The sequence below is a fragment of the Muscardinus avellanarius genome, assembly GCF_963383645.1.
Source record: "Muscardinus avellanarius genome assembly, chromosome: 5".
In the NCBI taxonomy this organism is placed as follows: domain Eukaryota; kingdom Metazoa; phylum Chordata; class Mammalia; order Rodentia; family Gliridae; genus Muscardinus; species Muscardinus avellanarius.
In genome coordinates, this window is record NC_137790.1 from 16,702,015 (window position 1) to 16,727,284 (window position 25,270).

Sequence of the window (25,270 nt, forward strand, 5' to 3'; positions counted from 1 at the left end):
CGAGGTCTGGATCAGTCCACTGAGTAGCCAGGCCACTACTGGGACCATCAAGAGTGGGATCGGTACTTGCAATGCAGCATGCACAGAGAAATATCGCAGAAAATATAAATCAGACGCTTCTCTTAATCAGCAATAACTAGGAGGAAAAGGGCAACAGGAAGAGGTTGAGCTATAGAAAGGGCCCTATAGTGAAGCAACTAAAGTGACCAATCAGAGGGTATGTAATACTGGAGGACGGAGCCTCTTTAAAATGCAGGATGTATATAAACAAATGTATCAAAGTAAATCACCAAAGAAGCGTGGGATGGAGGGAGGGGGAGGGAATGGGATGGGGGCTGGAGGAGGGCTAATTGGATGATGTGTGCTTGTATATCCTCTCAAGTCTTGTACTCCAATGTGATTGATATATGACTATAATGCACCAATTTAAAAAATAAATTAATAAAAAAAGAAAAGATCAGAAGTTTATTATTAACTACTAATATAATATCAAAATAATATCCTATGCTAAGCATTATACTATCTGATTGATATACATCATTGTTTTTTAATCAATAGGCACTAAGGAGAGAAACATTTCATACTTTCCCATGTCCCAAGGCTGTGCCTGGGTACCCATTCTGCAGCTGTCCACGCACCCATTGTACAACCAAAGGGGGTAGGGTTACTGGGAGGTCGGTAGCCACTCTACCATAGCCTACCTCGATTAAATATGCTGGCATTTTAGAATTCATAACGGTAGGAACAACTTGTCTTGGCTCTGTTTTTGGTGTATTGTTAATATTTGCTAGGGAAAAACCTGGGGAGGATCGGTTGCCTTTAAGGCTTGTTCTGCTTGTTATCATCTGAGTCTTTATAGAATTCTTGTTAGATCGGTCATTTGGAAATTTAGGTGCAACTCATACATAAATGTTACAGCTTCAGGGAGTAAATCTTGAATTATTTTAAACAATCTGAAACCATTAATAACATAAGTCTCAGGTATCTTTTGGTAACAAAGCCAATTCCAAAAAAAATCCCCAAATCCCCATGCCTAATACTATCTCCAGAAGGAGATGCCACGCCTGTTCCAGAGAATGTCTGCTGTGCAGCACTCCTGATAAAACGAGCCTTGCTCAGTTTTAGACTGGGAAGAGGGAAGAAGGTGCGGCAATAGAGCATGCAAAAAAAAAAAAAAAAAAAAAGAATAAAATTCAGGCTGGGGGTGTAGCTCGAATTTAGATTACCCCGGGGTTCAATCCCCATCACCACACACACAAAAAAACCTACCCTGAGATTTCACCTAACTTCAACTAGAATGGCAATTACTCAAAACACAAACAACAACAAATTCTGGTGAGGATGTGGAGAAGTGGGAACTCGAATACATTGTTGGTAGGATTGCAAATTAATATAATCACTTTGGAAAACAGTATGTATGGAGGATTCTCAGAAGAATGGGAATGAACCCACCACATGATCCAGCAATACCACTTCCGAGTATCTACCCCAAAGAGTGGAAACCAAACTACCAAACTAACACACGGATATCTATGTTTATAGCTGCACAATTCACCATTGCCAAAATATGCAACCAGCTAAGATGCCCATCAACAGATGAATGGATTACAAAACTATGGGATATGTACACAATGGAATTCTACTCAGCCATAAAGAACAAAATCATGTCATTTGCAGGGAAATGGATGGAACTGGAGAACATTATACCAAGTGAAATTAGTCACAAAAAGCTAAAAAATCATACGCTTTCCCGAATATGCAGAAGCTAGGGAGAAAAAGGGTCATAGGAGGAACTCTAGACAAAGGAGGAGAAAAAATAGATGAACAAATAAGGCGACCTAACTGAGGGGGATGGGAGGGGTAAGTGGGAAATTCCCTAATGTACATTCACAAACATATCAAAGTCAATCACTAAGCCAAACATGAGAAGGAGGGAGGGAGGAGGGAATGAGGTGGGAAGAGGGTAAGGGCTAACTGGGTGTTGTGTGCATGCATGCCTCCACCATCTTGTACTCCATTAAGATGTATAACTACGATGCACCAATAAAAAATATTAAAAAATAAATGAACAAACAAATCTGCATTTGCTGCTGTGCAAAACTAATTACTTTTCAGCACTTAAATAAAAACCATTACACAGCTTTCTTCTTCTTTATAGAAGGATATATATGAGAGAAATCCAACAAAAATCAGTAGTGAAATTCCATAAAATCTGCAAGGCAGCCAAGAGTAAAGGCATTTAAGGACAAGCTCTCATATTCTTTCTCTGCCCCAAACAATGATGGCAGCCGGTAAGAACAAACAGACCATAAAAATTCAGCAAAGAAGCCTTCCGGTTAAATACAATCTATCTGTGGACAACGGGGTTTATGGGCAAGATCCAGTGGCAGCAGGCTGGACAGGTGCTTTGCCAACATAACCAGTACCAAGAGGCTGAATGTCAGTGTCTTGGAAGGCTAAGAATTGTAGACATGACTGCGTACATGTTAGGCATTAACAAAAATCCGCGTGGTGGTGCACACTTGTAATCCCAGCATTTGGGAGGTTGAGACAGAAGGATCACAATTCATGGACAGCCTCAGCTGTTTAGCAAGGCCCTACACAATTCAGTGAGACCCGGTTTCAAAAATGAAGTCTAAAACCTAGGGCTGGGGGTGTAGCTTGGAGGTACAATGCCCCTGAGTTTCATCCACAGTACCACAAAAAAGTAATAATAAATAAATAAAAATAAAGCTGGGGGTGTAGCTTAGAGGTAGAATGCCCCTGGGTTCCATCTTCAGCAACACACACACACACACACACACACACACACGCATCAGCAAAGAGCAGAAAGCTGACCTTTGCTTCTCTTGACAAAGGTCATGGATATTACTTGTGGCTAGCAGACATGGTCAGCAAGGGCTGAGCCATAACAACTTGCTTCTACTGATTCTCTCAGACAATGTTTAGAAACTGGCTGGCCAGGCATGGGGTGTACACTTGTAATTCGAGTACTTGGGAGGCTGAGACAGGAGGACTGCAGTTTCTTGGCCAGCCTCAGCTACTTAGTGAGGCCCTCTGCAATTTAATGAGACCCTGCTTCACACCACAAAAGAAAAAAAGGAAGAAGAATACAAAATTGATCTGGGAGCGGAGCATGGTGGCACATGCTTGAAATCCCAGCATTTGGGAGGCTGAGACAGGAGGATCCGTGTTTTGGGCCAACCTCAGCTATTTAGTGAGGCCCTTTGCAACTCAGTGAGACCTTGTTTCAAAATAAAGTATAAAAAAAAAATAGGGCTGGAGGTGTAGCTTAGAGGTAGATTGCCCCTGGGTTCCATCCTCAATACCACACACAAAAAAATTGTTCTGAAGGTGTAGCTCAGAGGTAGAATGTCCTTGGGTTCCATCCTCAGTACCACACACACACATAAAAAAAGGAACATATCTGGCTAAGATAAGGACTGAGCTTATGTACGGCAAACATTGGCTTCATATTTTACAATAGTTCTTTAAGCTGTTTTATCTGCCTGCACTATATATGCTTGTTGCTTCCAAATAAACTCGCTCCTTCTCCTTTTGTTCCACTATCTTTGTCTTTTGTTTCTCATTGCACGCCGCCCTCTTCACCCTGAAGAACCGCCGCGCTGGCCAGCGCACATGCCCTAGTTCACAGCATGCACGAGAGGAAGGCTCTGTCCTTCAAGATAACATATATCTGGACGTTCTGGTCTAACCTCACTCTCACTGTGCCTTTGACTTGGCTAGGTTTTTGGAAACAGGTGGGGACATACCAGGGACGTGGTGTTAAAACTGCCCTTTATTTCTTGAAGGATGATACAAAAGTTTTCCAGGGAATATGCTTCTTATGTAATGTTGAAGCTCTTTACATAAGAAGTTTACCTTAAAATTTTTTTTGTAAAAACAACCAAATAAATCTTTATGGCAGTTGGAGGTGACATGTCACCAATCTTAATAAGGATGAATTAATGTGTAGTTTTTTTTATCAGTCTTTTGAAATGAATGCCACTATATTTCACTGCATTTTTGTGTTTGCAAAGTGTATCTGAAAATAGATACTTAATTTGGATGGGATCAGATACATTTTTTTCATCAGTAGCCCCAATTCTATCTCAGTGGGTTCTCCCAAATATGTGGATGTGAGCACACAAAGTTTCATGACTCGTCGCAGAATGGGATTGAGCAGATGGAGGTCCAGCTTTCAGAGCTATACCTCCTTGTCACTACATTCCCTGGTGAGAAGAGTTCATTGTGAATGACAAGGGGGCCAAAGAAGAACTGAAAGATTATATTGAAAAGAGGATGATGGAGCCCAAATACTCAAAAGTTTACTGTGAATATAAACCCAGAGATGCCAGTGGATCTATGATACTCTTTTCAGAGTTTAGTGTAGATGTAGAAGAAAAATTCTCAAGATGTGTTTGTGTGTGTGTGTGTGTGTGTGTGTGTGTGTGTGTGTGTTTTACTGGGGATTGAACCCAGGGGCATTTTACCTCCAAGATACACCTCCAGCCCTATTTTATTTTTTATTTTGAAACAGGGTCTCGCTAAGCTGTTAGCTGTTGAACCTGTGATTCTTCTGTCTCAGCTTCCCAATTGCTGGGATTGTAGCAGTGCACCACTACACCTGGCTCAAGATTTTTCTTATTGTTACCTGCTTTACCCTCAGGTAACTTTTTTCTCTTGTTTGTACATTCTTGAAATGTCCTAATATTCTACCTGAAATGACTATCAGGTGAGTTATAGAAATTCTCTGCCCAAATTTATACTTTTGTGTTTGTGTGCATATGTGTGAATACATATGGCTTGTCTGTGATTTTATTTTTATTTATTTATTTATTTATTTATTTATTTATTTATGTATTTATTGGCGGTACAGGGGTTCCTGGAAACCCTTCTACCTCCGGGCTACACTCCCAGACCCACTTTATATTTTTATTTGGAAACAGGGTCTCTTAAGCCAGCGAGGCTGGCTCTGAACCTACGCAATCCTCCTGTCTCCCTCCCATGAGTGGGGATTACAAGCGTGCGCCACCACGCCCGGCTTTTATTTATTTATTTATTTATTTTTTGCAGTACTGGGGATGGAACCCAGAGGCATTCTACCTCCAAGCCATGCCCCCAGCCCTATTTTTTACTCTTTATTTTGAAACAGGTCTCACTGAGTTGCAAAGGGCCCAAGTATCTGAGGCTGTCTGCGAACTGGGATCCTCCTGTCTCTGCCTTCTGGATGCTGGAATTACAAGCGTGCACTACTATACCTGGTTTGTCTGTGATTTTATAGACCAAAGGAAGTATAATTTTCTCATTAGGCCAAAAGCCCTAAAACAATCCCAGATGACCCTACTGAACACAGATTTGAGTGTATCTTAGTAGAACAATTAAGAGAAAATCTGAAGCCAGGAGTTGTGGCGTACACTTGTAATCCCAGTACTTGGGAGGTTGAGATAGGAGGATTACAGGTTGGCAGCCAGGCTCAGCTAAGTTTGTGAGGCCCTCCACAACTTAGTAAGACCCTGTTTCAAAGTAAAGAATAAAAAAAAAATAGGGCTGGGGTGTAGCTCAGAGGTAGAATGCCCCTGAGTTCAATCTCTAGTACCAAGATAGAGATAGAGATAGATAGATAGAGGATTGAGAATATGAATGAACGAGAAAATGAGAATACCTGTACAGTGAATGCTATGGGATGGCCTGGAAAATATGCCTCTGTCTTGAAACAGAGTCTCACTAAGTTGTGGAGGACCTCACTAAGTAGCTGAGGCTGACCACAAACCTGCCATCCTCCTGTCTCAGCCTCCCAAGTACTAGGATTACAAGTGTGGGGCACCATGCCCGGCTTCTTCAGTAGCATTTTTGATAGTAGACAACTAAATTATCGGTGAATGCCTGGTATGGAGCATTATTTCCTATATGTTAAATTGTTTCCAACTATATTATATAGCTCTTGATAATGAGGATACAATGTCTTAGGTAGCCAGTGATGTTAGAATTACACAAACAACTCAGTTAATTATTCTTTGAGTTTCTTTTTAATTACTGAATTAACACATGACTATATTCTCCTTGCATAAAATAAAATATTACACATATGGCTTTGTTTCCTTTAACCATAACTCCTAACCCTCATCTCTTTCTTTGTCTTCTTTATCCGCAGATACCTATAATGATGAGACTGACCCATACCTTTTCAGACTTTTTTCTGTGTGTTAATGTAATATATATGTGCCTGAATAAAATATAATATTGTTTTATGGATTTTTTTTGTGGTGCTAGGGGTTGATCCTATGGACACTCCACTTCCTAGTTATGCCCTGTTGGTGTATATGGGGACAAAGAAATCACATTTCAACAGCAAGGAACAGACATATTTAGGGCTAAAACCTAAAAGGAGGCAACTGACTGGGAAAAAGAGTCTCCAAGTGTCCGAAGCTTACCTCCTTACAGACTTGGGCCTTTTTATGGGCCAGGTCGTCTCAGGGCAGGGCAGTGGTCCAGGGGAGTGTCTCTTTGTTCCATTGTTCTCTGTCTTTTTTTTTTTGTTTTTGGTAAGGCTTCATGGGCAGACCTCTCAGTTCCCAAACATTCGATTAATTTTTTTTTAATTTGGAAAGAAAATCCTGCTAAGCTGCTGAGGCTGGCTTTGAACCTGTGATTCTACTGTTTCAATCTCTCAGGTATTGGGAATACTGGCGTGAGTCACCACGCTTGGCTTTGATGGATCTTTTAAACACAGTGGTTTCATACTCTACATATCACTATTATTTCTTTTTAAGAATAGGTCTTAAAATTTCTCCTATGCATGTAGAGATAAACCTCATTTATCTTTTTGTTTCCAATACTGGGGATTGAACCCAGGGACATTCTACCTCTGAGGTATACCTCCAGTTCTATTTTTTATTATTTTGAAACAGGGTCTCACTAAGCTTCAGAGGGTCTCGTTAAGTAGCTGAAGTTGACTATGAACATGCCATCCTCTGTCTCAGCTTCCCAAGTACTGGGATTACAAGCATGTGCCACCACACCTGGCCAATCACATTTGTTTTAACTGTTGTCTAACAGCCTACATAACACACATTAGCCATTCTTCAATTTTTTATAGTTATCTTCCTATTAAAGTTTTAGTGAATATCTTCCAATCAATCAATCAATCAATCAATCAATCTCTCTCCCTTCCTTCATCTCTCCTTCTTTTGTGGTACTAGAGATTAAACCTAAGAGGATTCTGTCTTTGAACTATGGCCCAGTCCTTTTTTTAAAAAAAAATTATTATTTTGTGGTACTAGGAATAGTACCCCGGAGCATTCTACTTCTGAGCTATTCCCCCAGTCCCATTTTTTATTTTTTAATTTGAAACAGGGTCTCACTGAGTGGCAAAGGGCCTCATTATGTAGCTGAGGCTGTCCACAAACTGTGACTCTCTTGTCTCAGCCTCCCATATGCTGGGATTACAGGTGTGTGCCACCATGCCCAGCTGGAATTATTTTTTATTTTGAAACAGGTTCTCACTAATTTGCTGAGGGCCTCGCTATGTTGCTGAGGCTGGCCTCAAACCTGGTCTCCTTCTATTTCAGCCTCCCAAGTACTGGGATCATATATGTCTGCACAACAGCGCCCCGCTGCAATATGTCTCTTTGTGTGCATTTTTAAATTTATGTTGTCAGGAAAACTAAAATCACTTCATTTATTCACTTAATTTTGGTGCTTGTGTTTGAACCAGAATCCTGGACATGCACATTAGTTATTTAAAGATAAATAATAATTTGTTAAAAAGAATTATAAAATAAGAAAGAATACTGAGGTAACATAAAGGTAACAGGTAGCAGCGACTGTCTCTAGAGCTGTGAAAGAAAGGAAGGCAAGAAGAGGTTAAAGAAATCAGAGCTAAGTAGCTTAGAAAAGGTCCATGGAAAATTCAGTTAAATGTTGTCATGTTCTTGCTGGTCCTCTGAAGCTCAAAGAAGGGATCTTATAGTATTGGGTCTCAACGTTGTGAGAAGAGGGCTATTTCTGGAGCTCAGGAGAGGGGCCTCATGAGGGTTGTAGAGATTTCTGAGGATAGCACTGTCTGGCTACTTTTGGTACCTCTGAGGAGTGCAATTAAGCTCTTCTGTAACTGTGGGAGAAAAAACGAAGGCAAAACCAAGTGCGGCGAAAGCAGCTACTGGGATGATGCTAATAGAATGAAACAAAGCCTTTCTCTCTTTCTCTTCAGTCTCTCTCCAGTTCCCTTGTTGGTGAAATCTAACTGGAATCTAGCTGAACAAAGAAAATAGTTTGCAGCATCCTGCCATCTTGGAGTAAAAAGTTGTGAGGGTATGGGAGACAATTACCAGTACACATGTGTTTAAGATTCTCTAGTGTGGTTTCAAGGAGTAAAATCACTAAGCTATGTGATCTGTACAATTGTTTTTTTTTTTTTTTTTTGGTGATACTGAAGATTGAATGCAGGCACATTTTAACTCTGAGCTACATCCCCAGACCTATTTTACTTTTTATTTTGAAACAGGGTCTCTAAGTTGAGGAGTGCCTCACAAAGTTGCCGAGGCTGGCCTTGAACTTGTATCTTCCTGACTCAGTCTCCCAATAACCGGGATTTCAAGCATCTGCCACCACAGCCTGGTTTACAACTCATATTTTAATAAAGACTGCAATATTAACACCTCTCTCTCTCTCTCTCTCTCTCTCTCTCTCTCTCTCTCTCTCTCTGTGGTACTAGGGATGGAACCCTTGGGCCTTCTACCTCGGGGCTATAATCCCAGACCTATTTTATAATTTATTTGGATACAGGGTCTCACTAAATTGCTGAGAGCCTCACTAAGTAGCTGAGGCTGGCCTCGAACCTGTGTGATCCTCCTGTCTCAGCCTCCCAAGTACAGGGATTACAAGCCTGTGCCACCACGCCTGGCTGTTTAGCCTCTTTTCTAAAAGCTGCAAATACTTTTATTTTTTTGGTACTGGAGGTTGAACCCAGGGGCATTCTACTTCTGAGTTACACCCCCAGCCCTATTTTATAATTAGAAAGAGGGCCTTGCTAAATTACTGAGGCTTGCCTCGACCTGTGATCCTTCTGTCTCAGCCTCCCAAGTACTGAGATTACAGGTGTGCCACCATGCTTGGCCACTTTTGATACAGAAAGAAGGGGGTAATTTAGACAGAATATTGTCCAGGGCAGTAGTCAGATTTTTACAAAGATGTGAATCTTGTAATCTCCGCGCTTGGGAGGTAGAGACAGGAGAATGGCGGAGGTTTGATGCCAGCCTCGCTGGCTTAAGAGACCCTGTTTCCAAATAAAATATAAAATAGGTCTGGGAATGTAGCCCGGAGGTAGAAGGGTTCTATCCCCAGTACTACCACCAAAAATAAATAAATAAATAAATAAATAATAGTAATAATAAAACTAAAAAATTCAAATCTGACTTATAATTTCGAGGAGGACTTGAGGCGTCTGTTTCTCTAAAAAAAAAAAAAAAAGTCCAGGTGAATCTAGCACTTTCCTACCTTACGCAGCCATTACCATATCATTCTATTGCTACCCTTGTGTGAAACTACATCTCAGATCGATTTCCTAACTGCTAAGCAAGGAACATCTCTAGCCTCTTGAGAGCAAGGAAGACAGGATTTGACGTCTGGACCTAAAGCTTGGCTTCCTATAGGCCACCCGTGACGTCATTAAGGAAGACGTGGCCTTAATTATGACGTCACGGACAGCGGGAGGCAGAAGCGGAAGTGGGCCTGCAGAAGGGCGGGTGGGCGGCGGAAGGGGAGGGCCGAAGGAAGTTGTTATCTGGAGCCCCCTTCCGGCGAGGGACCGGAAGTTGTGGTCCGGCCGTGTCCACCTCGGCGCTGCAGACTTCGTGCAGCGGAGACCGCTACCATGGGCGGGAAGAACAAGCAGCGGACCAAGGGGAACTTGAGGGTGAGCGCAGGGCGGCCTGGCCGACGGCGGGGTGGACGGCTCGAGGCCCCTGGCTCCCGCGGGCGCAGCGCGGCGGCTTCTGCAGGGTGGCCGTCGGCAGGCGTGTGTTTCCGTGTGGTGTGTGACCTCTCCGTGGTGTGTGCGTCCCCGAGGGCGGGATGGCTCATCCCTGAGCAGATTGGGGAGTTGTGAGAGAACGATGCGCCAGGCCCGAGCCGTGGCCACCGCCGCGCACACCCACGGTCTTCATTAGGGAGGGTTAGGGGTCAGCTGCCGGTGGAAGGTTACCTGGACGGGTAGCGGGCCGGGGGTGTAGGGCCTGGGAGCGGGAGGCGTTGAGCCGGAGGGAGTGGATTCGAGCTTGTTGTGTAATATAGCTCCGATCACACCCTTTCTTTACTCAGAAATCTCTACTGGCTCCCTGCATCCCTCGGGGTGGGGGCCAGTGCCCTAAGCAGGCTTGTGTCTGTCGGCTTCTCGTCTCTTCCCGTTTCCTTTCTGTCTCCGGCCTCATCTTCATCTCCCTCTTCCTCGCTCACTGCATCCAGTCACACTGACCTCAGATGCCTTGGCCTTGCCCGGCCCGCCTGCCCCCAAAGTTCTTCTAGTTCAGATTTGCTCGAGACATTTCAGTGAGGGCTACCGTTTAATATTGTAGCGGTTCCCCGCTTACTGTTCTCCTTTTCTACTTAACTTGATTCCATAGTATTTATGACTTCTAACATACTATGTAATTTACTGACTTGCTTCACTAAGATGGAAGTATTTTGAAGGCAGATTGTTTTAATTTTTTTTTTTTTTTTTTTTTTTTTTTTGGTGGTACTGGGGTTGGAACCCAGGAGCTTTTCTACCTCCGGGCTATACTCCCAGACCTATTTTATACTTTATTTGGAAACAGGGTCTCACAAAGTTGCCCAGAACTTCACTAAATAGCTGAGGCTGGCTTCGAACCTGTGCGATCTTCCTGTCTCAGCCTCCCAAGCACTGGGATTACAAGCGTGCGCACTACGATCGCTGAAGGCATATCTTTTTAATCTGCTGCTCTTACCCTGACAGGTGTTTCAATGGCATTTTTTATAACGCTGGATTTGTTGTACTCCAGTTTTATGGGAATGACTTTTTTCCTGTTTCGGATTCAGTTAATTCTAGTAATTACTGTACAGCTTCTTTCTTTCTTTCTTTCTTTCTTTCTTTCTTTCTTTCTTTCTTTCTTTCTTTCTTTCTTTCTTTCTTTCTTTCTTTCTTTCTTTCTTTCTTTCTTTCTTTCGTGGTACTGGGGATGGAACCCAGGGGCCTTCTACCTCCGGGCTACAGCCTCGACCTATTTTATATTTTATTTGGAAACAGGGTCTCACTAAGTTACTGAGAGCCTCACTAAGTGACTCCAACCTGTGTGATCCTCCTGTCTCAGCCTCCCAAATACTAGGATTACAAGCATGTGCCACCACCCCTGGCTCAGTATAGCATTTTCTTAGATCTGTCACTTAATTTGTTTTGCAAGGTAATAATAGTTACATTAGCTTACCTTGTTAAGGGCTGTGCTAAGTACTTGCATTCTCACTAAATGTTTTATCTTGTATTCAAAAATTTCTCAACGTTTTATTTTTTTAAAAGTTCATAATATGAGCAAAAGTTACAAGAATATTAGAATGGCTGTCCATACGTTCTTTACCTGGATTCTCCCGATGTTAATATTTGGTCACATTTGCTTTCTTTTCTTTTTTTGTGTGGGTGGTACTGGGGATTGAACCCTCTGGGGACATTCTACCTTCCAGCTATTTCCCCTGCCCTTTTTATTTTTTGTTTTGAAGCAGGGTCTTCCAAGGTTGTTGAGAATATTGCTGCTTGCTGAGACTATCCTTGGACCTGTGATCCTCCTGTATCAGCCTCCCAAGTATTGGGATTACATGTGTGTGCCTCCATGTGCACTTCCATGCCCAGATCACATTTTCATTCTCTCTTCCAATAATATTTTATTGAACATTATTTATTATTATTATTATTATTATTATTATTATTATTTTGGTACTGGGGAGTGAACACAGTGCATTCTATCCGCAAGCTACACCCCTAGCTTTTTTGTTTGTTTGTTTGTTTTGAAACAGCATCTTCCTAAGTTGTGGAGAGTCTCATTCACTTGCTGAGACTGGCTTTGAACCTGTGATCCTCCCTGTTTTAGTCTCCCAAGTACTGGGATTATATTTGTGGGCCACAGCATTCAGATTTTGTTGAACCTTAAGAAATTTGGTTGCAGAAACTGGGACCCTTAACTCCTAAATACTTCAGCCGGTTTCTTCTAAGAACAGTGCCATTATTATACATAATCATAAACAATTACAATGTATGCAGAAAATTTTAACTTTGTGTAATACTGTAAGATATGAAGCCTTATATTCACATTTCTGTACATTCACTAATTAATAATCTGTAATCTTTTTTTTTAAAGATATATTATTTGAAAAACATCTGAGATCCAGTTAAGGATAACTCATTCCATTTATTTATAATTAAGTTCCTTCTGTCTAGACAGTTTCCCAGAGCTCCCCCCTAACCGCCTTTGGTGAGGTGTCTTATTTTTTTGGTGCTGGGGATTGAAATCAGTAACGTTCTACCTCCAAGCTACACCCCCAGCCATATTTTATTTTTTTTCTTTGAAACAGGGTCTCACTAAGTTATTGAGGCTGGCTCCAAACCTGCAATCCTCCTGTCTCAACCTCCCAAGCACTGGGATTACAGGTGTGCACCACCATCCCCAGCTGCTGAGAGTCTTTTATGACATAACTTGTAAGAGTCTGGGCATATGTTTTGCTTAACTTAAAGTTATTTTATTGTTTCCTTGTGATCAGATTCAGCTTAAGCAGTTTTTTTTTATGGGAATGCTTCATAGATAATGGGTCTTTTTCAGTGCTGAGCATAAGGGGCACATGATTCTTGTGTATATCTGGTATTTGCTTAATTGCTTGGTTTAGGTGCTATCTGTCCGTTTTAAAGTTATCTTTTTCAAATGGCTAATAAATACTGTAGAGTGGTAGTCTGAGACTGAATACAACAGACTTTCACCAATGGCTTTATCTTTTGACATTCTTGATAGAATCCGTAATTACCGTGTGGCTTATAAATTTATATTTTATTTATTTATTTATTTTGGTGGTACTGGGATTCCTGGAAACTCTTCTACCTCTGGGCTACACTCGCAGACTTATTTTATACTTTTTAAAAAAAAATTTGGAAACAGGGTCTCTTAAGCCATTGTGGCTGGCTTCGAACCTGTATGATCCTCCTGTCTCTGCCTTCCAAGCATGGGGATTACAAGCGTGCGCCACCATGCCCTTCTTAAATTTATGTTTTATATTGAAAGTGACCCAAGCAATGAGTTAGTCTCTCTTATCTCATTTTAAAGATGGTGGAACTGAGGTTTAGCAAAATTAGCTTGCCTAACCTCATGTAGGAAGGAAATTGCACAGTTGAGATTTGAGCTTTAGAGTGGCAGTCATTTAACAGAAAACTGAGTACTAGCCGGGCTTGGCAGCGCAGGCTTATAAAAACCCTCCTCCCCCGCCCACTTGGGAGGTGGAGACAGGAGGATCGTGCAGGTTCCAAAGCCAGCCTCACTGGCTTAAGAGACCCTGTTTCCAAATAAAAATATAAAAATAGGTCTGGGGGTGTAGCCCAGAGGTAGAAGGGCTTCCAGGAACCCCAGCACCACCAAGAAAAAAAGAAAAGAAAACTGGGTACTAGATGTCATATATTCTAAAATGAGATAAAAATGTCTGCTGTTCTTGAGCTATTTGATGATAGAAACAATAAAAATATTATGTATAAAATATAGGTATGAGCAGAAAGAGTGGGAGATGAGAAAAGAATGATGATTTATCTGAGGGATACAAGTGTTGCAAATGCATTTTGAAGGATGAGTAGAAGTTTTTTAGGTGTTGAAAAGGAAGGAAGGGTTTTTATTTTTTTATTTTTTTGTGGTACTGGTGATGAAACCCAGGGGTATTCTACCTTCAGCCTACACCCCCAGCCCTATTTTTTAATTCTTTATTTAGAAACAGGGTCTCACGGAGTTGCAAGGGCCTCACTGAGTAGCTGAGGCTGTCTGCGAACTGTGATCCTCAGGTCTCAGCCTCCCAAATGCTGGGATTACAAGTGTGTGCCACCATGCCCGGTGGAATGAAGTGTTTTTAATGGACAGAAAAAAATATATAAAGATTGAATTATGAAAGGAACCTTGAATTCATTTTGGGACTGGAAGAAGAATGAGAGCAACAGAATAGGGAGGAAAGGAGGGTTGGGAAGGGCAAGGTAAGGAAAGAGTGGCAGGAAATAAGACTGGAAAAAGTTGAAGACAAATGGAAAGATCTTGTCTGTTTTAGTTTGGTTTATAACCTATAGGATTGCTACATTTTATACCTATAGAAGCCAGCACAAAAGAATATAGACAGAAGAAGTCATAGTATACAAAAAATTATTTGTAAGAAATAGAATCACAGGTCCTAATTTTTATTAAACTATAGGAATAAGCATCTAACCTGCAAAGACCATAATAGTAACCATTTTAAATCCAAAGTAGACAAAAATAAAAGATATGATAAGTACATTTGAAATAATGTTACTATTGGAAACTGGAAGCCTTTTCTTCTGTCTCTAGTAATCACTATCTTATTTCAAGTTAGTTTGGAATGAGTCTTTGATTCCTCTAGGAGTACTTAGTTTTTTATTGTTTCATAATAAAACTCTTCACAATTGAGATTACAGATAAAATTCTGATATCCTAATGTTATCATATTTAGTTTTCAGAATTGTATTATAATTCAATAACTTTCTTTGTAGTTCTTTATTCTTATGTCAATATTGAGAAGCTTCTAAAAACTAAATATGACCTTAGGTTATTAGGCTTCTACCTGTAATCTCATTTGTAAACATGACACAGTTCACAATAGCCAAATTATGGAACTAACCTTGGTGTCATCAGATGAGTGGTCAAGGAAAATGTGGTATATACACACAATGGAATTGTACTCGGCCATAAAGAAGAATAAAATTATGTCAGCCGGGTGTGGTGGCGCACGCTTGTAATCCCAGCATTTGGGGGGCTGAGACTAGAGGAATGCAATTCGCAGACAGCCTCAGCTACTTAGTGAGCCCCTCTGCAACTTAGTGAGATCCTGTTTCCAAATAAAGTATAACATAGGTCTGGGAGTATAGCCTGGAGGTAGAAAAGCCCCTGGGTTCCAACCCCAGTACTACAAACAAACTAACAAACAAAAAACCAAAATGAGTTTCACAAACATAATTTTGCTACATATGAACAATTTGTTTCACACATTTGGATAACCTTTGCAAACATCCTAGTAGAGAAATAAGAAATAGATGGAATGTAGATGATTTTCATCTTGATAGTTGAACTGGGGCATTTTCCCTTTAGATGACAATAAATAAATTTATTCCAGTAGTTTGCATATTTTCTAATTAACAATTAACAATTGTCTTTTAGTACTCAGAGAAAACTATTTTTTGTCATTCAAACCACTGTTTTTCAAAACAAAAAGAGTATCTTATATCTTGACCATTGTATTGATTTTTGTATTGATAATAATGTAATTTTAGCTGAGAGAGGTCAGTCTAGTCTTTAGGTATTTGGAAATGAATGTGTCAGCTCTTGAGGAACTCTGTTTAGAAGCAGCTATTATTAGATCTATCCCATGGTGATTGCTTAATATTTGTTGAATGAATGGATGAATGAAAAGAATAGATTCATTCATTAATTTTTTTTACCATTACACAATATATGTTATAAGTACTATTTATATGAAAGTAGAAAAAAATTTCACAAAATAGTATTTATGAAAATCTTACCATATGTGTTGTGTTCTAGTTTTATTTTATTTTATTTATTTATTTTTTGCTGTACTGGGGTTGGACTCTAGGGCCATTCTATCTCCGAGCTAAACCCCCAGCCCTGTTTTGTATTCTTTATTTTGAAACAGGGTCTCAGTGAGTTGCAAAGGGCCTCATTAAGTAGTAGCTGAGGCTGTCCGTGAACCGTGATCTTCTTGTCTGAGCCTCCCAAATACTGTGATTACAAGCATGCGCCATCACACCTGGCTCTTTGTTCTAGTTTTAAATTTTTTATTTTATTTCTTTAAAGCTCTTTCATGGCCCATTATGTTTATATTATGAGCCACTAATGAAATGTATCCACATTTTCAAAAACATTGCTGTGATGTTTAGGGAACTAGGAAATATCTCCTAGTAGTATTATCAATAGGTGTTTTGTTGTTTTTGTTTTATTTTGTTTTGCTTTTTATACTGGGGATTGAACCAAGGGACATTCTACCTCCGAGCTATATCCCCAGCCCTATTTTTAATTTTGAAACAAGGAGAGTCTTACTAAGTTGCAAAAGGCCTCACTAAGTAGCTAAGTCTGGCCAAGAACCTGCAATCCTCCTGTCTCAGCCTCTCAAGTACTGGATTATAAGCATAAACCACCACACCCAGCTTACCAATAGGGTTTTTTTTTTTTTTTTTGGTGCTGGAGATAGAACCTAGGGGCCTTCTACCTCCGGGCTATACCTTCAGACCTATTTCTTATATATTTTTTGGAAACAGGGTCTCACCAAGTTGCTGAGAGCCTCACTAAGCTTCTGGGGCTGGCTTCGAACCTGCGATCCTCCTGCCTCAGCCTCCCAAGTACTGGGATGATAAGCATGTGCCACCACACCCGGCTTCAATAGGTTCTTGACAGAAATATTCATCTTTGGGGAACATTTCAGAAGATTAAATCTTAGGCTACGGAAAAAATACTCAAAAGTTTGATGAGAGTTGTCAGGGGATTACAAAATTAAAATTTGAAATCTTCTTAGCCTGATTTTCTTCTCTTTTTTTTCAGCCTTCGAACAGTGGTCGAGCAGCAGAACTCCTTGCCAAAGAACAAGGAACAGTTCCTGGATTTATTGGTTTTGGAACATTTCAGAGTGACCTAGGCTATGTTCCTGCTATACAAGGAGCTGAAGAAATAGATAGTCTTGTGGATTCTGATTTTCGAATGGTGCTTCGGAAGCTTTCTAAGAAAGACGTCACAACAAAATTAAAAGCAAGTTTCTTAAAATGATCAAAATATCTTTCTGCTAAAACAAATGTCATCAACATACTCAGTGTAAAGAAATCAGCCATTTCATCTAACTAGTTCTTTTATAATCTTTTTTCTGACTCATAAACTTTAGTTGACACATATTTGGGTTATAAGTATGGTTGATCGGAGCCTTTTCGAACCACTTTGGAAATTTAATTGTACTGTTTTTCCATTAGGGAATGGAATTTTTATTTTTTGAAACATGTTCTCACTCTGTTGCCTAGGCTCATCTGGAATTGTTGAGCTTAATTGATTTTCCTGCCTCAGCCTGCTCCATAGCTGGAACCCTAGACACATGCCACAGTGCTCAGCTTGATACTATAATTTTAAATGGTTTTCATTTTTGTTTATGTTTAATTTTTTTAATAAAACAGTTACATAACTTCTACCATAGTAGACTATGAAACTCTTTATATTAATTCTGTATGTAACAAATGGAAATATTATTGCATGGCATGAAGTAGACAAAGCTTCCAGAACAGAATAAATATAGTCAATAGCCAATATTATAGCTGGCACTCCTTAATGAAATTAATAATTTATTTTTAGGCCATGCAGGAATTTGGAACCATGTGTACAGAGAGAGACACAGAAATTGTAAAAGGAGTTCTTCCATATTGGCCAAGAATTTTTTGTAAGATTTCACTTGTAAGTATTCTAGCTTTATTAGTTTGCTTCTGTTGTATATTTTATGATTGAAATCATGGGCACTGTCAAATTTAAGTGATTCATTCTTGGTAAAGGTTGTGAAATTTTATGTCAGCATTGTTAGGCAGATTGGATTGTGTTGGGTTGTAAAGAGTGTATGATGTATTTTTAGAAGTTAGATTATTACTAGAGAATTACCCAGATGTTTGTAGTCATAATAAATTTTGGTGATTATTTTATTGCCTTGTATATCTGCTACAGAAAAATGAAAACAGATTAATTATTCAGTGCCCAGTTTTATATCTTGACTATAATCTTAATCTCATTGGGGAAAAGGAAAATGTAAATAGTTATTTTACATAATTTCTGATTTTAAAAGCCCAGAAATTCTTAATGTTGCAAAAATGATTTTTTGTATATGTGTGCTGGCGGTTAAGCTCAGAGCCTTGTTCATACAAAGTATGCATTCTACTAATGAGCTATACCGTCAGCCCTTCAAAATTTGATATTAATTTAGTGCTGTATACAGATGAATTCTTAGTAATGGGTTGTTGTAGCATATCTATAATGTCTGTATTTAGTTTTAAACCACATTTATATTTTCAACAGGATCATGACCGCCGTGTTCGAGAAGCCACACAGCAAGCTTTTGAGAAACTTATCCTTAAAGTAAAGAAACACCTGGCTCCTTATTTAAAAAGTTTAATGGGGTATTGGCTAATGGCTCAGTGTGATACATACGCACCAGCCGCATTTGCAGCGAAAGATGCCTTTGAAGCAGCCTTCCCTCCGAGCAAGCAACCTGAAGCCATAGCATTTTGTAAGGATGAAATTACAAGTGTAAGTTCTTGCAACCATTTTTATAAAAAATATTTTCTTAAGTATTTTAGTGAAATAAGGCTTGTTATAATGACTGCTCTTTTACCTGCCAATGCAGGTGTGTCAGTAAAAAGTTTTGTCTTCTACTCTCACATTACAGCACAGAAGACTTGTGACTTGAGAGGGTGTGGGAGTTTCTCCCCACCAGCTCCATTTCTAATATAATTCAGTTCTTACACTAGCCAGAGATAGTTTTGGACACCACAACTGAGCACTCAGTTCCCAGGTCTGCCCTCATTTCAGACCCATCTGCAGGCCCACACCTTTGAAACTTGTGGCTTGAGAGCTACAAATCTGGGCTCCTACACCCCCCCCTTTTTTTTGGCAGTACTGAGAATTGAACCCAGGTGCAGTCTACCTCCAAGCTGTACCCTCAGCCCAATTTTTTATTCTTTATTTTGAAACAAGGCCTTACTGCCCGGTGTGGTGGCACACGCTTGTAATCCCCGCACTTGGGAGGCTGAGAAAGGAGGATCGCACAGGTTCAAAGCCAGCCTCAGCTACTTAGTGAGGCTCTCAGCAACTGAATGAGACCCTGTTTCCAAATAAAATATAAAATAAGTCTGGGAGTGTAGCCCAGAGGTAGAAAGCCTCTGGGTTCCACCCCAGTACCATCAAAAAAAAAAAAAAAAAAAAAGAAACAAGGCCTTGCTAAAGTGGCAGAGGGCCTCTTTAAGTTCCTGAGCCTGGCCACAAACCTGTGATCCTCCTGTCTCAGCTCAGCCTCCTAAGTGCTGGAATTACAAGCATGTGCCACCATGCCCAGCTTTTTATGTTTGATTAATTTACTAGAGTGGCTCACAGAACTCAGGAAAATACTATACTTACATTTACTCACTTACTATAAAGGATATTTTAAAGGCTACAAATATGCAGCCAGGTGAAGAGAGACGCATGGGCAAGGTCTGGAAGGGCCCCACGCAAGGCACTTCTTTCCCTATAGAGTTGGGGTGTGCCACACTGCCATGTGGGTGTGTCCTTGCTTGTCTCCACATGTTCCTCCCCAGAAGCTCCTGAACCCTGTCCATTTTAGTTTTTATGGAGATTTCCATTTCATACGCCTATTGAAGCATGGGCAGTCATGCCAAAAGGTGATGGAACAAGAAGGGCATGGTGGAATGCTAATGGACAGGCGGGGAACCCAGCAGGGCCCGTCTGTGTTAGTGTTCTAGGTCTTTATCTCTCGAAGATATAGGCCAGAACTCTTCTGCAATGAGGAGGCTCCTAGGTCAGAAAGGGGGAGGTCAGAAGCTTTCTGTGGCCAGCACCAAGAGTGAAAGGCAGGGGGAAGATTAGAGTTTCCATGGTTCACCTTGGAAACTACTACAGAGAAACTACTGTGATCTGTGTTGGGGAGTGAGTTATAAGCCAGGAAGTAGGGACAAAAAATAAATAAAATATATGTCCTATAATCACAATAGGGAAATGAGTAAGTGAAATATTAACAAAAGATTGGCCTTTTTTCCTCTCTCAACTTGTGCTGGGTATTGTAGCCAGTGCCTTACACATAGTAAACAAATGCTCTTATCACTAGGCGACATCCCAAGCCCCACGATTGCCTTTTCGAAGTGGTATTTAACAAAATTGTCTGTTTTGGATTTTCAACAAAACCTTTCCATAATACCACATTTTTGCCTGACATGGTGGTGCATACCTGTAATCCCAGTACTCTGGAAGCTGAGACAGGAGGATAGCAGGATTGCAGGCATATGCTAACATGCCTGGTAATAAATTGCCTTTGGTGGTACTGGGGATAGGACCCAGGGGTGTTCTACCTCCGAGCTACACCCCAGTCTGATTTTATTTTATTTTATTTATTTATTTTTTTGGTGGTACTAGGGGTGGAATCCAAGGGCTTTCTACCTCCAGGCTATACTCCCAGACCTATTTTATACTTTATTTGGAAACAGGGTCTCACTAAGTTGCTGAGAGCCTCAGTGAGTAGCTGAGGCTGGCTTTGAACCTGCGTGATCCTCCTGTCTCAGTCTCCCAAGTGTGGGGATTACAAGCGTGCACCACCACGCCCGGCAATAAATTGCCTTTGAATAAACCAAGTATTTGTATTCCCATTAACAGGTATCAAAGTTTTTCCCACTCATGACCAACACTTTTGGCAGACTGATATCAGTCATAACTTTTTGTGGCTTTCATTGATTCTTCGTCTAATAATATTTTCTTTCTTCCTCGTTTGCCATTCTGAAAATGTGGACTGGGAAAAACAGATAACCGAGTTTGTTGAAATTATATTAAGAAATAAAAGTAGATGAATGAGGAAAGAGGGAGAAATCAAGGATTAAAAGTATTCATTCAGCCGGGCGTGGTGGTGCGCGCTTGTAATCCCAGCATTCGGGAGGCTGAGACAGGAGGATTGTGCAGGTTTGAAGCCAGCCTCAGGTACTTAGTGAGGCCCTTTGCAATTCAGTGAGACCCTGTTTCAAAACAAATAATAAAAAATAGGGCTGGGGGTGTCGCTCAGAGGTAGAATGCCCCTGGGTTCCATCCCCAATAATGCAAAAAAAAAAAAAAATGTATTCTCTTACTTAGTACTACTCTGTTTCCACAGCACACTGTATAACCAGCCTACACACTTCCCTCCGTCCCCTTTCTCCTTACCTTTCTCTCTGTTAGTCACCTTTCCTGTGACTTTCCATTACACATCAAGTTCAGATGTCTTTTCTCAGCATACAGGGCTCTGCTTATCTCTTTAACCAACACCTCCCCACACACACACAAATTACTTGATTCTAGTTTTCCAGTTGGATTTTCATTTCTCAGGTGTACCATGCTTGCTTTTCTCGGGAGAGGATATGTATCTTTAATTATATTCTCAAAAAGATTTCTTTGACCCATCCATTGGTTGATTTCAAATACCAAGGGAACAAGATTATGAAAGGATCTGTCATGAATTTGTAGACAAAGAACTTTAGAAAGTAATTTTTGAGACAAATACTTTTTAGTACTTTATATGCCTTTTAAAAGCTTTTGCTTTTGGCTTTGTTATGGATACATAACTGACTAATGAATACATGGGTTATTTTCTCCATTTTATTTTCCCTTTAGTTGTCTGTTATAGTTATAGCTGTTGGGTTTGAATTTTCTCAAGTTCGAAACCAGTTTATTAGGAAAATGAAGATCAACATGCCAGCATTTTAAAACAGTATATGATACTGTCTATAGCCCCTGTGTCATACCCTTGGGTTCTATCATTATTTCGGTGCGTGACGTTGGGCAACTTTCCATGCTTTTATTTCCTTATCTGTAAAGCAGAAATTAACTTGTACTTCATGGAGTTGTTATGAGGATTAATTTATTTTATGCACAAAATGTGCTTAAGAGCTTAACAGTTGTTAGCTATTGTTACTTCTGATAAAGTTGGACAGTATTGCACTCTAGAATTAGGCAGACTTACTCAATATTTTAAAACCTTAAACCTAGCTGGATGTGGTGGCACACAACTGTAATCCAATACTTAGATGTTGAGACTGGAGGGTCACAGGTTTGAAACTAGCCTCAGCAACTTAGGCCCTTCAAAACTTAGTGAGATCTTATTTCAAAATAAAACATAAAAGGATGGTCATAGTGTCACACTCTTGTAATCCCAGCATTCGGGAGGCTGGGATAGGAGGATCGCGGTTTGCGGACAGCCTCGGCTACTTAGGCCCTGTGCAACTCACTGAGACCCTGTTTCAAAATAAAGAATAAAAAATAGGGTTGGAGGTTTAGCGCAGAAGTAGAATGACCCCGGGATCCACCCCCCAAGATAAAAAAAACAAAACAAAACATAAAATAGGACTGAGGTATAGTTCAGAGGTAGAACACTCTTAGTTCAGTACCACACAATAAATGAATGAATGAATGAATGAATGAATGAATGAATGAATGAATGAAACCTTAGACCTTAAACTTTACTAGAGCAGAGTACTGTGTATAATGGTCACTGTAGTCAGGGAGACTCTCAGACATTATTTTCTAATTGATTAGTCCTGAACTGCTGTGTGCAAGAGAAGTAAAGGAGGAGAGCAAAAGTACTTAGTGGAAAATTTCTCTGGATGGGAACTGAAGGTGAGGGGGAGAGTGCTGTATTGTACAGGAAAAGAACAGTGAGTAAAATTCAAACCTTTTAGTTTTTTTTTTTTTCCTGTGCGTATGTGTTACTGGGGATTGAACCCATGGCATTCTACCTCCAAGCTCCAACTCCTACCCTATTTTTTATTTTTATTTTTGAAACAGGATCTTGCTAGGTTGATGAATCGAATTTTTTTAGGCTGGCCTTGAACCTGTGTATCCTCCTGTCTCAGCTTCCCAAGTATTACGATTATAAGTATGTTCCACCACGTCTGCTCAAACTTTTTAGTTTTGCCACTTGAATTTGCTGTTAGGTTTATGAGATTTGTGGGATTTTTAAACACTGGATTTTACTTAGCTACACTCTGTTTACCACTGACAGTTCAATAAAATCTGAAGACTTTGGTATTTTTCTTTATCTTTAGGTGCTGCAGGATCATCTTCTAAAAGAAACACCTGATACACTCAGTGACCCACAGTGAGTTGTATTGCTTCTATGTAACTAGTTAAGAATTTATTTCACTCCTAGATAACCAGAGGTCACTTCACTGTGACATTTCCAAAAAAGAATTCAAAATGCAAAGATAAAAATACTTAATGCTGTATATCAGATGCCATGTTAAGTGCTTACTTGCAGATTGTCTTGTTTTTTAAACATGAATTATCTGGGAGCTACATACTTAATTCTATTAGATATTTCCAGTTTCTTTCTTTTCTTTTTTTTTTTTTTTTACCAATTTATCTTTTGACAGTTGGAGGAACTATTTTGAAGTTTGGTTGAAAATAGCCGAAGAAAATAAGTAACAAAATAATAGAATCTTCCATTGAAAGATTAGTAAAAAGCCAGAGGTGGTACCCCATGCCTGTAGTCCCAGTACTTGGGGGACTGACAGAAGTATTGAAGGTTTGAGGCCAGAGCATAGTAACTAGAGAGCTGCTGTTTGAACATCAAATATAAAGAGCTTGAGTATAACTCCATGGTAGAACCGCCCCTGAGTATAATCCCCATTATCACAAAGAAGAAGAAAGAGAGTAGTAAAATGGGAGTATGAGGATTGCAGCCCGAGACTTTGCGGTATGGGAATTGAACCCAGGGCTGCCTTCATGCTAGGCAAATGAGCTGCAATCCCAGCCTTTTTTTGTTTTATTTTGAGACAGATTCTCCCTATGTTGCTGAAGCTGGCTTCAAACTTGTGATCCTCCTGTCTCAGCCTACTGAATAACTGGGATTATAGGCATCTACCACACTTTTTTTTGCTGTTTTATTTTTCTGTTAGGTTCTAATCAAACTTTTAAGAATCTGTGAAAAGTTGTGATATGCATGCTGGGATCCTCCTAGTACATGCTACTGAGAGCAGTGTGCTTGCTCACTTAGTTTAGGTGCAGGTGTTCATCTGCTTTCACCTTACATTAGTAGTAAAGTACTTCTGTATGTGTGCATATATTTTGAAGGGGTTGGCACAGGAGGAGTAGAATATAGAAATAAAGCAATTTCGGTAGAGATTTAATGATAAAACATTTAAAATAAAAGTGCCGTCTTTTCTTTTCAAATAAAGAACTGTCCCAGAGGAAGAAAGAGAAGCTAAATTCTATCGAGTTGTAACTTGTTCCTTATTGGCATTAAAGAAATTGCTTTGCCTCTTACCTGATACTGAGCTTGATTCTCTGGAGGAGAAATTTAAGTCTCTTTTATCACAGAATAAGTTTTGGAAGTATGGAAAACACAGCATACCTCAGGTATCTTAACTTTTTTAAAGATATTTTTCTAGTTTTCATATTAGATTGTGTTTATTCTTTATGCATATTGTTTATATTTAGAATTCTGCAAGCCTGTCATTGTGGTGGGTTATTCAGGACTGAATTATCTCATTAGAATGTTTTTTCTTTCTTTCTTTCTTTCTTTCCTTCTTTTTTTTTTTTTTTTTTTTGGTGGTACAGGGGTTCCTGGAAGCCCTTCTACCTCCGGGCTACACTCCCAGACCTATTTTTACTTTTTTTAAATTTGGAAACAGGGTCTCCTAAGCCACCGCGCGCGGCCGGTTTCGAACCCGCGCGATCTTCCTGTCTCTGCCTCCCAAGCGCGGGGATTACAAGTATGCGCCACCATGCCTGGCTAGAATGTGTTTTCTACTATAACTTTTTTTTTTTTTTGGTGCTGGGGATTGAACCTAGGGACTTATTCATATGAAGCACACATTCTATCACTTAGCTCCACCTTACCCTCTGGTTTAACTTCTTAAATTTAGTTTGGGCCTCAGTTTCAGAATTGAATTACCGTAGTTTTTTGTTCATGACACCCTAAAGTTATCGGTGTATGCAGGGCTCTTTCTCATTTAATGTGCTACATATTTTTTTTCTTTTTTGTTCCTATCTCTCTTTCTCTTCTCCAGTTATGCTGGCTGATAATTTTTTAATGTATGTGTTTTGTCTAACTTGTCCATTCTTATCATTCATATAGTTAGTTCTATAATGTCAGCCTAAACACTGAATTAGTAAATAGTGAACAGTTGCTTCAAGGGGAAATACACGGTTTGGTTCCTGTGAGCCTCTGGTTACTTTTCTTTTTTTCAGTTGATCAGTACATAACCTTCTTTTGTATGTTTCTTTTAAAAGATACCTTATGTAAG

At 39.9% G+C, this 25,270-nt stretch overlaps 1 protein-coding gene across 2 annotated transcripts in view; it reads left to right on the top strand.

Moving 5' to 3' along the window:
* Nucleotides 1-9,794: 9,794 nt before the first annotated feature.
* LTN1 (listerin E3 ubiquitin protein ligase 1) overlaps nucleotides 9,795-25,270 on the top strand; it is a gene marked incomplete at both ends in the record, with an annotated part of 56,935 nt that continues 41,459 nt past the window's right edge. The window contains 6 exons of one of the 2 annotated variants that reach the window (XM_080696687.1): nucleotides 9,795-9,916; nucleotides 16,809-17,012; nucleotides 17,601-17,699; nucleotides 18,309-18,539; nucleotides 23,069-23,121; nucleotides 24,200-24,380. In XM_080696687.1, coding sequence (XP_080552813.1) covers nucleotides 9,875-9,916; nucleotides 16,809-17,012; nucleotides 17,601-17,699; nucleotides 18,309-18,539; nucleotides 23,069-23,121; nucleotides 24,200-24,380 — 810 coding nt within the window. The remainder of the gene's footprint in view (nucleotides 9,917-16,808; nucleotides 17,013-17,600; nucleotides 17,700-18,308; nucleotides 18,540-23,068; nucleotides 23,122-24,199; nucleotides 24,381-25,270) is intronic. The other variant, XM_080696686.1, reaches the window with a different exon arrangement.